This window comes from Hippocampus zosterae, chromosome 18 (genome assembly GCF_025434085.1).
Source record: "Hippocampus zosterae strain Florida chromosome 18, ASM2543408v3, whole genome shotgun sequence".
In the NCBI taxonomy this organism is placed as follows: domain Eukaryota; kingdom Metazoa; phylum Chordata; class Actinopteri; order Syngnathiformes; family Syngnathidae; genus Hippocampus; species Hippocampus zosterae.
Genome location: NC_067468.1, coordinates 9,206,853 through 9,220,093, shown reverse-complemented (window position 1 = coordinate 9,220,093; position 13,241 = coordinate 9,206,853). Strand labels below are relative to the sequence as shown.

Genomic DNA, 13,241 nt, shown 5'->3' with positions numbered 1-13,241 from the left:
AATGCATTTTTTTTCAAAACAACTTTATTTGTTCACGACGACGATTTGTTTGTACAAAGCGTGTTGTAACTTGATGCTAAACTACCAAAAGGCATTATTTCCATTCACTCAAACATTCAAAATAATCTACCGGTACATTCTTTCATTCATGTAGTTTGAATGGTCCAAAGTGTTTGTAAATGACTTAGTGACATAACGTGAACTGGATCGATACAAAGTTAGTTTTCTGTATTTCCTGCATTAAAGGAGATTCTTCTCTGGCGCCTCCACTTGGCTCTGCGGTTTTTAAACCAAACCTGAAAACAGAAAAACAGAACAAAGCCAACAAAAAAAACAACAACGTGAATTTATATTTTCATTTGTAAATGAAATAGTAATTATAAATTGTTGCATCACAAAAAGAACGTTTTCCAATTCCAAATTTAGATTTTTTTAAATGCCAAAAAGAATTCAAATATGAGTTAAATACATCTCAATAGCTCCACATTTTTCGGATGATTGTTTTTTAGTGCATAAACAAGAATATTTGTTGCTGTTCAAAACTTTCATCTCTACTAAAAAAAAAATAATTAAACCATTAAAGAAATTCCCAAAGTTCTCTGTTGAACCTCCAAATCAAAATGAATAAATAACAATATAAAAATATCATCTATTGGAATGAAAGAATAAAACATCAAATTTATTAAAAATGATTACCGGTACATTACAAATTTATTTAAAATATTTGTTTCTAAATTTCAAAAACCATCAAATAGGATTCTTTGTGTTAAAAACAGTCGGTTCAGACAGATGTCACATTTTCATCTTACATACAATTTCAACAAAAAGCACCTATTTTGGAAAATTATATTCAGTTAAAAAAAATTATTTTCAAACACAATTAATGGGGTTTTCTCACACTGATCTCTCTAATTTTAGATAATAATTTAAATATTAAAAACAAATTAAATTTTTTACTTTATTACAAACAAACAGAAAAAATATATATACGTTATTGGCGGACATTTTGCTTGAATATTCAACTTTTTAAAAATGTCACTCGCTGGCCACTGTAGCTCCTGCTTACCTCCACCCTTTCTTCTCGGAGCCGAGTGCTCTGCGCTAGCTTTTCCCGAGCGTTGACGTCTGGGTAGTGGTTCTGCAGGAAGAGTTCCTCCAGCGCGTCCAGCTGCTCCTCCGTGAAGATGGTTCGGTGTCGCCGGGTCCTTCTTGGCATCTGGGCCTCCGCCGCAGCTTCCTCTTTTTCTTCTCGAACGCCGGGGTGTGCCCACAAAGCTTGGGAGGGAAGCCCAGAGAGTGGTTGCGGTGTTGGGATGACACAGGAGCAGCGCTTGCCTTGGGGGAGGTCAGTCATCATGTCTCCACGGCAACAACACAAACACAAAACATCGCAAAACTCCCAAAATTTTCTTATGTGCAAAAAAACAACAACATACACAAAATTCAGATCCTGGTCACGGGTCTTACCTCGATGAGGACGATCCGTCCTCCCATCTACGCAACAGCAGCAACAGCAACAGCAACAACATAAACACCACACCGCTGGATTTTCCCGTGCTGCGTCTGGATAATTCCTCAAGATGTCTTCAATGGTGAACGGGAACTTTTGCCTCTCCATGTCGGCAGCCTCCGCAACACTGGAACCGGCTCCTTGCCAAACACCACATGGAAGATTTTAAAAAAAAACTGTAAAAAGGTAAAATCCTCCTTTCCAGACATAAACCAGCTAATCTGGGATAGTTATTGTGAAAAGGTTAATCTCACCTTCTTCCATTCCTTTTCATCAGATTTTGGCTGCATAAAATGAGATGTGGAAAACCGCCAAAGATCCTCATTGTTGGTGGGTTTACAGAGAAAATCTCGGTATTAGGAAGGCGGATTTAGAAGTGGGGTGGAAAAAAAAAGAGGAAAAAGTGTTCACTCATCATCTCTGAGTTCTCCCATATTAACAAATAAACGTGAATTACGATACGATACAGATGGACGATGAAGCCATCTCATCGCATGTTTATGATCCACTTTTTTTTTCATATATTATCAGCATGGCACAGAGTTGATTTCATAGCAGGCTGTCAATAGCAGTAGAATTAATGGATTTCCACAATGTGTCCTAAGCTCCTCACATGCGGCCCTTTTGAGAACAGATCACAATAAACGCCATCTCATCCCTTTCACGCCGGCTTTAATAGCTTGCCAGATGCTATCTGCGCTCATTGTGCGCCTCAAACGGCTCACATTTCATTACAGAGGATTAAGACCCATAAAAAAGATGCCGTTTGCTATGTTGCTCAAGTAATTTGCTCAACGACAGGTTTTTATCGAGATGAAAAAAAAACGGAAAGATGTTTAAACGTCAAATGAGACGGGTGACCTGATTTAAATGTCTTGAGTATGGAGTGAAAATGAACAATTTTTTTTTTTTTCTTCAGCAAATATGCTCTTGTTTTGAATTTGATTCTGGCAACGGGTTCCCAAAAAGGTGGGAAGAGGGAAATTGGATTGAGGCCAAGTGGAAAAATTGTGCTGTGGTCTGACGAGTCCACGTTCAAAATTTGTTTTTGTTAATCATGGACGTTGTGTCTTCCGGGCCTAAGAGTAAATCAACCATGTGGTCTGTTCAGCAAACTAAATTAAGGTTTTGGAGCAACGTCTTTTACAGGGACGTTCCTGCTTATTTCAGTAAGTACTAGACGGGGCTGCCAGCAGTCCAGACCTGTCTCTCATTGACAATATGTGCCCAGCACATTATGAAATGCAAAATAGGACAACCGAGACCCTGGAGTCCATTTTGTATACACACTGTGTAAGTTGTAATGCTTCCGCTTCCAAAAATTAAAACAAGGATATTGCTACTTTTTAAAAAAATCCAAATTAAGTCACTCATTTGCTGCTTTGGAGTGCAGTAGCCATTCCATTTTTTGTTGAAATTTGATTCTTGTCAGGTCCATTTTCAAGTTTTGAGGTAGAATGAAATCCTTTTTACCCAAACTGTATGATTCAAACTGTAAAACAAGCAATTAAAAAAAAATCATTTTACTACCACTACCAACAGTGGCTGCAATATAATTTCATATTGACATCAAGAGCTGATGCTGACAAAAATCAGACAAATAGACACGTTTGGGCTTGCAAAGCAGCAATTTTTTTAATGTGTTTTCTCTTCACCGGAACATTAACACAATTTGATAGTGAGATTTATATATTTTCATCAAACGAACCTTCCTCCTGAATTAGTCAATGTCTAATCACAAGCACACATTTCCATGTTCTGTGAGTATTTTTATTTGCCTTAAAGCTATATTGAAATTTAATTTCAATTTGAATATTTAAAAAAAGTAGGGTAGAAATTCAGCGATTTTCCCTGAAAAGTGACAATGTATTAGTGACATACAGTATAGGGATGAAACAACTCAATGAACAGTCATTACTAAAAAAAGAGTGTGCGCCTGCGAAAATCTGATTAGTCGATGCCCCCTGAAGTATGTTTGACTTGCCAAAAGGTGCCACAAGATGCGCGAGAGCTTTATTATCAATTGTGCTGTTAATTCCGCAGTCAACTCTTATTTCTATTTACACTCAAGGATTCAACGTTGCATGGCTTCCTCTAAAAAGAAAAAAACCAAGAGAAGTCTTATCTTGTCTCTTATGAATAAATCTCATGTTGCCGTCAGGCGATGAGGAGCCAAAACATAATGACCAGCGCCACGAAGAGGAAGAGTCGGGAGAGGAACTGTTCGTCCATGTGCTGCGGGGTTCCTGGGGCAGCTGAGTGAGGGGATTGAGGGGGGAGAAGATTAGGATTGAGAGACGATCGATTCACACGTACGTTGAATACCTGGAGGGGGTCTGCCGTCGTTTATGTTAAACGCGGTGGCAAAAATACCAAAGGGAAAGGCGCCGATTCCAAAGGACATCTGAAAACCTCCATCCCCAAACCCGAACCCCTGGAAGCCCTGTGAAAGGGGAGAATGTCTGAATGTCCAGAAATGTCTGATGCATTATTACGGCAGGACTGGGCATCACTGCCCCCTGGTGGTTAATTACTATAACACACAAACAGATTAATATTTAGGTATTATTGTTTACTTCTGCGTCATTACTGTTGACTGTTACATTATCTAAAACGTCACGATCCATCTAAACTTAGATATGGAATGTATGTCACTCGAAATGTATTGGAAAATAGACGGCATCAAAAGGGAATTGTGCACTTGGACCCACAGTGTAAGTCCAGCCCGTGACACAGCATTTGTGTATTCATGCGGTGTGTTCAATGGCACTTGTTTGCAGTGGTACTCACGCCGCGGTTTTCCGGCTCGGGCCTTTGGCCTTGTGGTCGTGGGGGTGTTTTTTCTCTTGGGAAAGAAAAGTGGCATTGATTTCAGTCAAGTCTCATGATAAACCAGTTGCTGTTCTGTACTGAACAGCTCCCTACCTGGGGTCTTGCTGCCCGGTGCTTCCGCGCCCATATAAGGGGATGACTTTGTCCCTGCTGATGCCGGCTTTACACACTGGGCACACTTGTCTGCTGGGTCTCGTCTCCAACCACTTGGGGAAAAAAAACACCCTTTAATTTGATGAGAGTCACTTTTTATATATTGTATGGAAACTTCTGGTTTCAACTGTAGATGATAGCTCATACTAAAGTGTTTGTAAAAAGAAAGCTGTGCTTACCTGGTGCAAACAGGGCCAGCTGATGGGAAATCAAGATTGAGGAGCGTTGGGAAAGAAAGATGCTACATTAGACACATAAGATAAGGCATCAAAACAATGATATTCAAAAAGGCCTTCGCGCACTCTTTCATTGTGAAACATCCAAATGATCAAACTTTGATGTCGAGGTGGGTCCACATTGGGTATAAGGCAAAAATGCTCGCCGGTTTTACATCGCCCTTCGGTCGAAATCCGATTGATGGTCTTGCGAATGTCACGGCTCACCTGTTTTCTGGATTTGGTCAAATGATGTTCATCAGGTGAGCCCGTGGGCACTCTGATGTCAATTTCAGTCGGCAGTAGGGGGCGGTGTCATATAAAATGTCAGCCTCCTTGGATGGCTGAAAACGAATTAGTCTACTCAATTATACTGCGTTTTGACTCACGGGATGTACTTTTTTTTAACTTGTGCTTAGTTTTTACTCTTAAAAATATAATTGGCATTTTATGTGTGATTATATACTTATGCGAAATACTCGGACTTAGTGTTGTATGGTTTTGCAATTACGTATTTCCTTGGAAGACCATCACAAGAAATGTTAGAATTTGAAATTGGCTGTTTCTCAAATTATGTTGGATTGAGAACGCTGAAAATGTCCACCGGCGTCATGGAGCTTTTTTCCTACCAGAAGAGGTGTCCGCACAGGCTGATGACGGCATCCTTGGCGGTGTCCAGACAAATGTTGCACTCAAACGTGCTGTCCTGGTTGCCACCGTCGCCACCCGCGGTCGAGCTGCTGGATCCCGAGCTCGCGTTCTCGGCGGCGGCGGTTGCTGCTGCTCCAGGGGAGCCACTGGCCGGAGAAGGTGAAGAGGGCGCTGCGTTGGCCATTTCAACTACCGCCTCAGTCGGTTAATAACTATGCACAGCAGGCTGGCGAAGGTCCATCGACATGCAACACGTCAATAGCCGCACACGAAGACACCGGGAAGGGCTTCTTTGCTGTTCGACGTCGAGGATAGAGTACAAGCTAGCAATCTCTACAGCTGTTAGCTTGCTGCCTGGCGCAAAGTCGTCGTCCGGACCCAAGCTAAAAGCTAAGATAGGCGACGGAACGAAGGGGACTAGTCGGCTGTTACTTGAACCAAATATGGCAACGTTTTCAAAAGACGCTTTTGAAAGCGAAAGTCCGAACTTGTTGTTGGAAGTTAGGCAAGTCAGCTACGTCGGTGGCCGTCTTTCTCTTCACCCAAAAAAAACCCGAAAGTCCACAGCGACATCTAGCGTCAGGAGGACTATAGCTGTATTTTGAAAATTCAACTGAGAAAAATTTAGACCAGAAAAACAAACACTTTTGTGACTTAGCTTTCCCAATTCTATATGTTAAATGAAATAAAACAAATAATTTCACGTTTTTAAAAATGTAAACATTACATTACCTGTTTTTACAAGTTTTACCAAGTATGCCATTTTACGTGATGATTTTCACGTTTTTACATCATAGTATTTACATAAGGATCACATTTTTGCATGACGCGTTTTGTGTTTTTTTCCCCCGGTGTGACATATGTGTGAATACACGAATGTAAAAAAAATTCCACTGAATAAAATTAAATGGAACACAAGACAGTGGATGTGGAAGTGGTCAACTGGAGCACAATTTCAAACAAGCTGTTGTTGAAATGAATTTAAAAGATGAAAGACTGCTTCAAATTGAAACAACCAACTTCCTGTTCAATTTGGGTAATGGATTGTGGAGACCTTTTAATGTGTCCTGTTTCCCCCCAAAAAAAGATTGACCCAAATTTGTGAAAATCTGTCAAATAAGTATTTTTATTCTTACTTTTGTACAACGCTTTTTGTGGCACTACTGAGTCAACTGGCCCAAAAAGGCTGCTTCAAACCAAAATGGCCGACTGTGCTCGATTGGAGGTGTCTGTCCCCGTGACTACTTCCTCTATCCTACATTTATGAACATAGACAGAAAATTTGGTTTCAATCGGTGAAAATTATGTGAATAATTGAGGAGTTTGGTGACACATTGATGCCCCCAAAGAAGCAATTAATTCATCCAATTAACAGTGACCACAAGAGATCTTAAGCACATACAGTACACATCGTCATCAACACTCATATGTATTACGGGATCACAGGTTTTGCATGTTTTGCACTGACTGAGAACGTCCTGTCCGGAAATCCTCCGCCACCGCTGACTCCAACTTTTGTGTCAGTGAGTGTCTTAAGATTCGGTTGAAATCATTCCCGATGAAAACATAGAGAATGGGTGACAGACAGCTGTTTGCCGCTGCCAGAGTGCCCCCGAATTTAATCCCGGTGTGAAGACTCTCCAGGCTGAGGTTCTTCACGTCCAACTCCAGGAGAACAAAAGTGTGGTAGGGAACCCAGCAGACAAAGAAGCAGGAGATAAGCGCTGCCATGATTTTGTAGGGCTTGGTGGATCTAAATGAATAAAAGGAAGGCAAATCAAGCGGTGGGGTTACAAGGTGTAGAAGTAGAGAAGGTGCCCAAGTTCAAGCACTTGGGATCAAGTTTGACGTGAATGGGTGAGGACCTAATTAGTCGAACAGTGCAATCAGTCAGCAGACCAAAGACATAAGGGGGATGTTAACATCTGTTTTTTTTAACAGGACCTGGTTTAGCAAGGCTTGGATGACAGCAAGTAGAACAGCTGGGCTAATCCTATATATATATATATATATATATACAAATATATATATATATATATATATATATATATACACATACAGGTATGTATTTTTTTACATCAACATCGGAAACTGAATGGCTTAAGTCGAGTGTGACAAATTTACATAATTCTATCTTTCTTTCCTACACAGGGAGTACCAAAAATCAAGTTTATTTGTTTGGTTTCTGCCTCTGCCACCACACCCCGGTTAAGCTTTTGGGAAACCTTGCATTCACTGTGAAGCTATAAACCAGGGATGTCAAACTCATTTTGTCGTGGGGCACATTATAATTACCGTATCCCTTGGAGGGCCATGATGATTGAAACTGTATAAAAAAAGTCAAGAATAACGTTTTATGCAATTATTGTTTGAGTAACTGTAATGGGGGGTTTGGTAACAAGAAAACGTTTACACTATGTCATTGATTTATTACATACGAAAATTTGAAATTTTGGTACAGATTTTAACAATCATCGTAGAAGTTTACATGTTTGATATACTTTTGCGGGCCACATAAAATGATGTGGCGGGCCAGATTTGGCCCCCGGGCGTCGAGTTTGACACCTGTGCTATAAACCATCAGTCAGCACTTATTTAAACCCAACAGGAAAGAAGAAAATGTGAGACCTGATGCTCATCCCTTGCAGCTTGACAGCTAGCACCGAGCTGCACAACACGATCACCAGAAAAGGAACCAGGAATCCGCAGATAAAGCGGCTTAACGCCACCGCTTTGTGCCTGGATGGGTCCACGTAGCCCGTGTAGCACACGACCACATCTCCTCGGACCACAGTTTGTCTGAAAATGAGCGAGGGGAGGGTGAGGAGCGCGGAGAGAGTCCACATGATCACCACTGCCACTGAGGCCCCGCGAACCGTGCGCTGGTTCCGCGACCACACGGGGAAGGAGGCCACCACGTATCTGTCGGCGCTGATCAGTACTAAAAGGAAGACGCTGCTATACATGTTGAGGAACAGAGCGGACGACGTCAGCTTGCACAGCGCCAGTCCGAAAGGCCAATGTGAGGTGAGCGTGTAGACCACCTCCAGAGGGAGGAGGGCGCAGAACAACAAGTTGGAGATGGCCAGACTCAAGTACCAAGTGGTGATGACCGTTCTTTTCATTTTCCATCCACAGATCCAGATAACCACAGAATTCCCCGCCAGGCCAACCACGCAGACGACCACATTGACGGTCACAAGGAAGATCGTCAAAGACGTGTGGCGACCGCTAACGTTCACCGTGCCGGAGATGCTGACGTTTGCCTCGCTTTCGTTGTCTGCGGTGTAATCTTCAACCTCGATGTAATCCACACTCATTTTGGAAGTTCTCCTGAAATATCACACATAAATTTTAGCTCGATTTAACCCCCAGAAGAAGATGTCACTTGGATGATTTGTTTTGAGTTTTAAATTGAGTTTCGTGTGAGCATCAGGCTCTCCCCATCTCCAATAACGTGGGGGGGGGGGGGGGAGAAGGAGCAATGGCAGTAATGTGGAACTCGGATTTCGTAACAAATCTGTGTGGAAATGTTTTTTTGGGTCAACTATTGCTTGGGTTGATAATGATTCTAGACATCACATATTTCATGTAGATTTTTCTTTTCTGTAAGTTAGCCCTCAATAGCGCTCAATTTACCCGACAGGTATCATATATCTAAGTAAAAATACTTTGGAACTTTCTCATAAAGCAGACACTCCTAGAAAATAACACAATTAAAAAGATTTCAACAGGTGCATTTGAAAGTGGAATGTTCTATCCAAAACATTAACAAAGCCCTTTTCAAAATATTCACTCATTTTGTCTAATGACATTTAGACGAGTTTGCTCTAAGGGCCAACTTTCACTTCTGGAATTTAGTCGTTTATTCTTACACATATCTGCTGAATACTATAAATTCCCAATGCTAAGAATGTAGAGTCCAAATTTTAAAATTCCACTTTTACAACCTGAGTCAATACAAAAAAACCTCCAAACAATTTTGTTGTACTCACTTTCCGTGTTGACTTGGCTTAGAGGGAATCCAGACATGAAATGCATTTCTGCTGACTCCAATGCAACTACGCAACTTCCCATTTTCTTTTTTTTTGGGTTCCTGGCCAGTTCCTGAAAAAAAGTGACACAATATGAAATAGGATTTTTCCCCTTCTAATCATCTTTTTTTTCTCTTGTCAAGCATTCGCTTTATTTTCAAGCAGAACTCACCAGCATGACATTCGGTTGGCGTGTTCTGAAAATAGCTGACATTGTGATTTTCTAGGATTGTTGTTAGAATGATCATTCAAAAATATAAACACTAGTGGTTATTTAGAGAAATAAAGTGCTGTACTGTTGACTTGTTTCTTGCTTTAATTTTTTTATTGTGAGAAATTATTAACAGGATCAGTGCCTTCGCATGCATGAATTTCATTCTTAATAATAAAATCCAACAATTAAAGGTAATTTGAAGGATTTTTGTTACTTCGGAAGCGTGTCTCAAACTGGCAGCCTTTCGCATTAATCATTACCAAAGAGATAGCTCACTGTTTGCAATAGCAACAACTGCATTTTATAACGTCCAAAGACGGATGAAAAACGTGCCATTTTGTTGTTAACAAAACACACAAAAAAAACGATTTGAGCTGCGCAAAAAACGCGCAGTAGTGATTGTCCCCACCCCTTGTGTGACGTAAGGCTCCGTAAACGTTACCCGTTAGCCATTAGCTGGCCTTAAATAGTCGTCCTGTTTGGAAGTGCGTCATTGCGGTTGTGTTGTTGTGGTTCAGCTATCGCGCAGCATGGCGGCCACTTTGGTGAACAAATGTCTCAGTCCTCTCACTTTACTCACTAGGAGACTTTCTGTTCCTGAGTTCTTCTCCCAGTGTTGCTATCACCAGAAGGTAGGAAACCCCTTTTTTACGTTTTTCTTTCTTTATATTCTTCTTCTAAGGACAGAAGCATATACTGTACATATGAGGATAACAAGTGTCACATTAGCTAGTCGATAACCTTCCAAATTAGATATTTGTGGACAAAAAGTAATCCATAAAAAATCTGTATAAACATAATAAAAACTAAGTTCAGCTGCGTCACACCGATTTCATGTGGTCAAATGCGATAGTGTCATAATTATCAGTTTCATAATGAGTAATTTATCTCTTGTTGAAAGTTCATCTTCATTTATAGTTGTTAACCGAGGCTTTACACGATCCAAAGTCTTTTAATATTTGTTGCATTTTTTTAAAGGAAGTTTTGTCTATGTTTAAAATATATTTCAATTTGCATTTTTTCATGCATTTATTTTGTTAAAATATCAAAACAGCTGCTGAACGAAATATTTAGATTTGTTAAAGCAAACCAATGAATAATATATATTACTGTATTTCCATTTGTGATGTTCAAAATGACTTCGATAATTACTGTATAGTAATGACATTTACTATACCACCTTTTAAACGTCATTTAAGAATTACATGGCGCCATTTCTTTTTTTTTTAAAGATTAAATGTGTCTCGCATGCACATTTCTAAAGTTACTTTGGTGTTGTAAAATGGACTACAACAAAACATTCTGAAGTCGCTTTTTGTCCATATCCGGAATATATTTTTGTGTTTAATTTACCATGATGTAATGTTGGCTCGGTCACTGTGACTTGCAGAAACTTGAGGAAGGTGGGAGGGAGTAGAGGGGGGCGGGGGGGTTCAAGTAGAGTTTAGGCTGCAGTGGTCGCCATAGCCAAGAATGATATTCTGTCCTAATGTGTTTATTCTATTGTGGCTCGTGCGTCATAGTCGGATGGAGTCCTTGTGTCACTATGACAAGCAAGTCTCCTTCAGGTATTGGAGGGCTGTTCGATTCTGGGGGGATGGGGGTGGGGGGGGGGGGGTTGGTATCTTGATATGACTCCTTTATCACAGATTAGAGAGCCTTTGAGTATTGCTATATTACCACTGTTTATATCAATATTATTCATTTGTCACTCTACCAGAACTCAACCGCTAATTTTCTCAGAGCCTGTCAATGGGATTTTACATTGAATTCTGCAATAGCACTGTTGATGATTTTTAACTGAAGTACCGTATGTCTTGTTTGTGTGACAATACAAGTCGTAATCTGAGGTCTGAGGAAATGTACTGTACGTCGATGAGCTAACGTGAGTTGTGTTCTTGTGTCCTGCGCGGAAGGTGGTGGATCATTATGAGAACCCGAGAAACGTGGGCGTACTGGACAAACACTCCAAGAAGGTGGGCACAGGCCTGGTGGGCGCTCCGGCGTGCGGTGACGTCATGAAGCTTCAGGTTTGGCGTCACAATCTTGCATTGACCACCTGCACGCATCACATCAGGCTAACATCCATATTTACACCAGACGATTCTTGTTTGACACCCAAAATGCAATTTATATCCTCATTTACAAAATACACTTTTTGTAACCCGGTTGGCAAAAATGCAGAGTTGCAACTAATGATTATTCTAATAATCTGTCGACTATTGACTGTTGAGTGTGGGCCTAGATTGAGGTTGATGACGACGGCAAGATTGTGGACGCCCGCTTCAAGACGTTCGGTTGCGGCTCGGCCATCGCCTCCAGCTCGCTGGCCACTGAGTGGATCAAGGGCAAATCGGTGAGGAGCGAACAAGCGCTTACCCTCGCAGACGGCGGGTTGTCCTTGTGCTCACGGTGTCCCTTTTTTTTTTTCCCTCTTTGAGGTGAGCGAAGCGCGAAACATCAAGAACACGGACATTGCCAAAGAGCTCTGCCTGCCACCTGTAAAACTACACTGCTCCAGTATGTTTGACTCCTCAACAAACGAGAATTCACTTAGCCTCATGCTAAAAGAGAATGCAAAATACAACAAAGAAGCTAACAAAAATTCGCAACGTTTGGCTAATTCCGGATTTGTAACCTCATAACGCGGTAAAATGTCCACTGTAGTAACCGCTGTCCTTGAAAGGGTTAAGTAAAATAATCATGTAAAAAAAACATTTCTACATGGAAAGAAGATTCACATTATATATCTTTTAAAAAATGAAATCAAATTTAGAAGGTTGTAAAAAAATAAAAAAAATCATGAAACATTTTCTAGATTTTTTTTATTATCTTAATTTTAAAAAATGTCTGACTTTTCACTGTTTCTTTGGTAACAAATGACTTTTCTGTGCTTAGGAAAATTAAGATTGACCAAAAAATTAAATCAGGTTTATCGATTAATCGCCTAGTCGTAGCAGAGCAATAAACACCACCAAAGAGATGGTGCCCGTTGCGAAATTTCAAAAAAAGTCATTTATCTACATGCTAATAAAAGCGTTTGCAAGGTGGGTCCCTAACTCGGCATCTCTTCTAGTGCTGGCTGAAGACGCCATCAAGGCGGCGCTGGCTGACTATCAACTCAAGCAGCAGGACGACCAGCAGGTGGTGGTCCAGGCCTCCAATTAAGCGGAGTGTCACTTCCTCTCCCTGATAACCAACCACAGCTTCATCCACGGCACCATGTGGTGTCACGTAAAAGTCGCCTGTCACGCATACGCACAATGTTAACTCTTCGCCCTGTTTCTCATGTTGCCGGCAGGGTTGTGATTTTATGATGTGATCAAGCAACACGATGTGTCGAGTGTAACGATATGTTGAAAAAGATGCAAAATAAAACTACTCCCAAAATGTCTTGAGATGTGTTCTATAAAAGCGGGGCCTGTGATGACATGAGGTCATTTGGAGAGCATTAACATGAAAACACTTAATTGTGTCATGGCTGGTCCAAGTTTTTCAATCAAGTGGATTTATGGGAAAGACCAAAAAGAAAATTAAGGCATGGGATAGGGGGATGCCTAGATAAGCAATCATCAACAACGGACAACACATGCAGTACAATATGAAAGTAAGTGTCCACTTAACTGAGCACT

The 13,241-nt window shown here is 40.8% G+C and overlaps 4 protein-coding genes across 8 annotated transcripts; 1 reads left to right on the top strand and 3 right to left on the bottom strand.

Moving 5' to 3' along the window:
• Positions 1–23: 23 nt before the first annotated feature.
• Positions 24–1,905, bottom strand: LOC127591095 (homeobox protein goosecoid-2). Of its 4 annotated transcripts, none has more exons than XM_052050920.1 (4): positions 1,765–1,905; positions 1,468–1,650; positions 1,067–1,359; positions 24–296 (listed from the first exon to the last, which is right to left on the bottom strand). In XM_052050920.1, exons 1-4 carry the CDS (start codon positions 1,772–1,774, stop codon positions 219–221), a joined length of 564 nt encoding a protein of 187 aa, XP_051906880.1. In that variant the 5' UTR covers positions 1,775–1,905; the 3' UTR covers positions 24–218. The 4 variants fall into 4 exon arrangements, with proteins under 4 accessions (XP_051906880.1, XP_051906882.1, XP_051906884.1 ...); XM_052050922.1 differs by having other exon boundaries at positions 1,067–1,335; XM_052050924.1 differs by having other exon boundaries at positions 1,067–1,275.
• A 1,214-nt stretch (positions 1,906–3,119) lies between these two features.
• rnf185 (ring finger protein 185) lies at positions 3,120–5,931 on the bottom strand. 2 transcript variants are annotated; one of them, XM_052050914.1, is made up of 6 exons: positions 5,340–5,931; positions 4,675–4,693; positions 4,436–4,548; positions 4,301–4,355; positions 3,836–3,944; positions 3,120–3,765 (listed from the first exon to the last, which is right to left on the bottom strand). In XM_052050914.1, exons 1-6 carry the CDS (start codon positions 5,543–5,545, stop codon positions 3,668–3,670), a joined length of 600 nt encoding a protein of 199 aa, XP_051906874.1. In that variant the 5' UTR covers positions 5,546–5,931; the 3' UTR covers positions 3,120–3,667. The 2 variants fall into 2 exon arrangements, with proteins under 2 accessions (XP_051906874.1, XP_051906873.1); XM_052050913.1 differs by having other exon boundaries at positions 3,836–3,953; positions 5,340–5,930.
• Positions 5,932–6,729: 798 nt separating this feature from the next.
• LOC127591045 (chemerin-like receptor 1) lies at positions 6,730–9,513 on the bottom strand. Its single transcript, XM_052050827.1, has 3 exons — positions 9,357–9,513; positions 7,990–8,694; positions 6,730–7,114 (listed from the first exon to the last, which is right to left on the bottom strand). The coding sequence occupies exons 2-3, from the start codon at positions 8,679–8,681 to the stop codon at positions 6,802–6,804; spliced, it is 1,005 nt and encodes a 334-aa protein (XP_051906787.1). The 5' UTR covers positions 8,682–8,694; positions 9,357–9,513; the 3' UTR covers positions 6,730–6,801.
• Positions 9,514–10,067: 554 nt separating this feature from the next.
• LOC127591108 (iron-sulfur cluster assembly scaffold protein IscU-like) lies at positions 10,068–13,002 on the top strand. The gene is made up of 5 exons (XM_052050947.1): positions 10,068–10,241; positions 11,526–11,639; positions 11,855–11,965; positions 12,051–12,129; positions 12,686–13,002. Exons 1-5 carry the CDS (start codon positions 10,140–10,142, stop codon positions 12,775–12,777), a joined length of 498 nt encoding a protein of 165 aa, XP_051906907.1. The 5' UTR covers positions 10,068–10,139; the 3' UTR covers positions 12,778–13,002.
• The last annotated feature ends 239 nt before the right edge of the window (positions 13,003–13,241 follow it).

Bases quoted from the DNA above. Each gene is read 5' to 3' on its own strand.
- LOC127591108 (XM_052050947.1), top strand. From the start codon at position 10,140: ATGGCGGCCACTTTGGTGAACAAATGTCTCAGTCCTCTCACTTTACTC. The intron at 10,242-11,525 runs GTAGGAAACCCC...CCTGCGCGGAAG, and splicing joins AGTGTTGCTATCACCAGAAG to GTGGTGGATCATTATGAGAA. The intron at 11,640-11,854 runs GTTTGGCGTCAC...GTGTGGGCCTAG, and splicing joins GTGACGTCATGAAGCTTCAG to ATTGAGGTTGATGACGACGG.
- rnf185 (XM_052050913.1), bottom strand. From the start codon at position 5,545: ATGGCCAACGCAGCGCCCTCTTCACCTTCTCCGGCCAGTGGCTCCCCT. The intron at 4,356-4,435 runs GTAGGGAGCTGT...TTCTTTCCCAAG, and splicing joins ACCGGGCAGCAAGACCCCAG to AGAAAAAACACCCCCACGAC. The intron at 3,766-3,835 runs GTATTCAACGTA...CCCCTCACTCAG, and splicing joins CGACGGCAGACCCCCTCCAG to CTGCCCCAGGAACCCCGCAG.
- LOC127591045 (XM_052050827.1), bottom strand. From the start codon at position 8,681: ATGAGTGTGGATTACATCGAGGTTGAAGATTACACCGCAGACAACGAA. The intron at 7,115-7,989 runs GTCTCACATTTT...TTATTCATTTAG, and splicing joins CTGCAAGGGATGAGCATCAG to ATCCACCAAGCCCTACAAAA.
- LOC127591095 (XM_052050920.1), bottom strand. The intron at 1,360-1,467 runs GTAAGACCCGTG...GTTGCCGTGGAG, and splicing joins GACGGATCGTCCTCATCGAG to ACATGATGACTGACCTCCCC. The intron at 297-1,066 runs GTAAGCAGGAGC...TTCTGTTTTCAG, and splicing joins TCCGAGAAGAAAGGGTGGAG to GTTTGGTTTAAAAACCGCAG.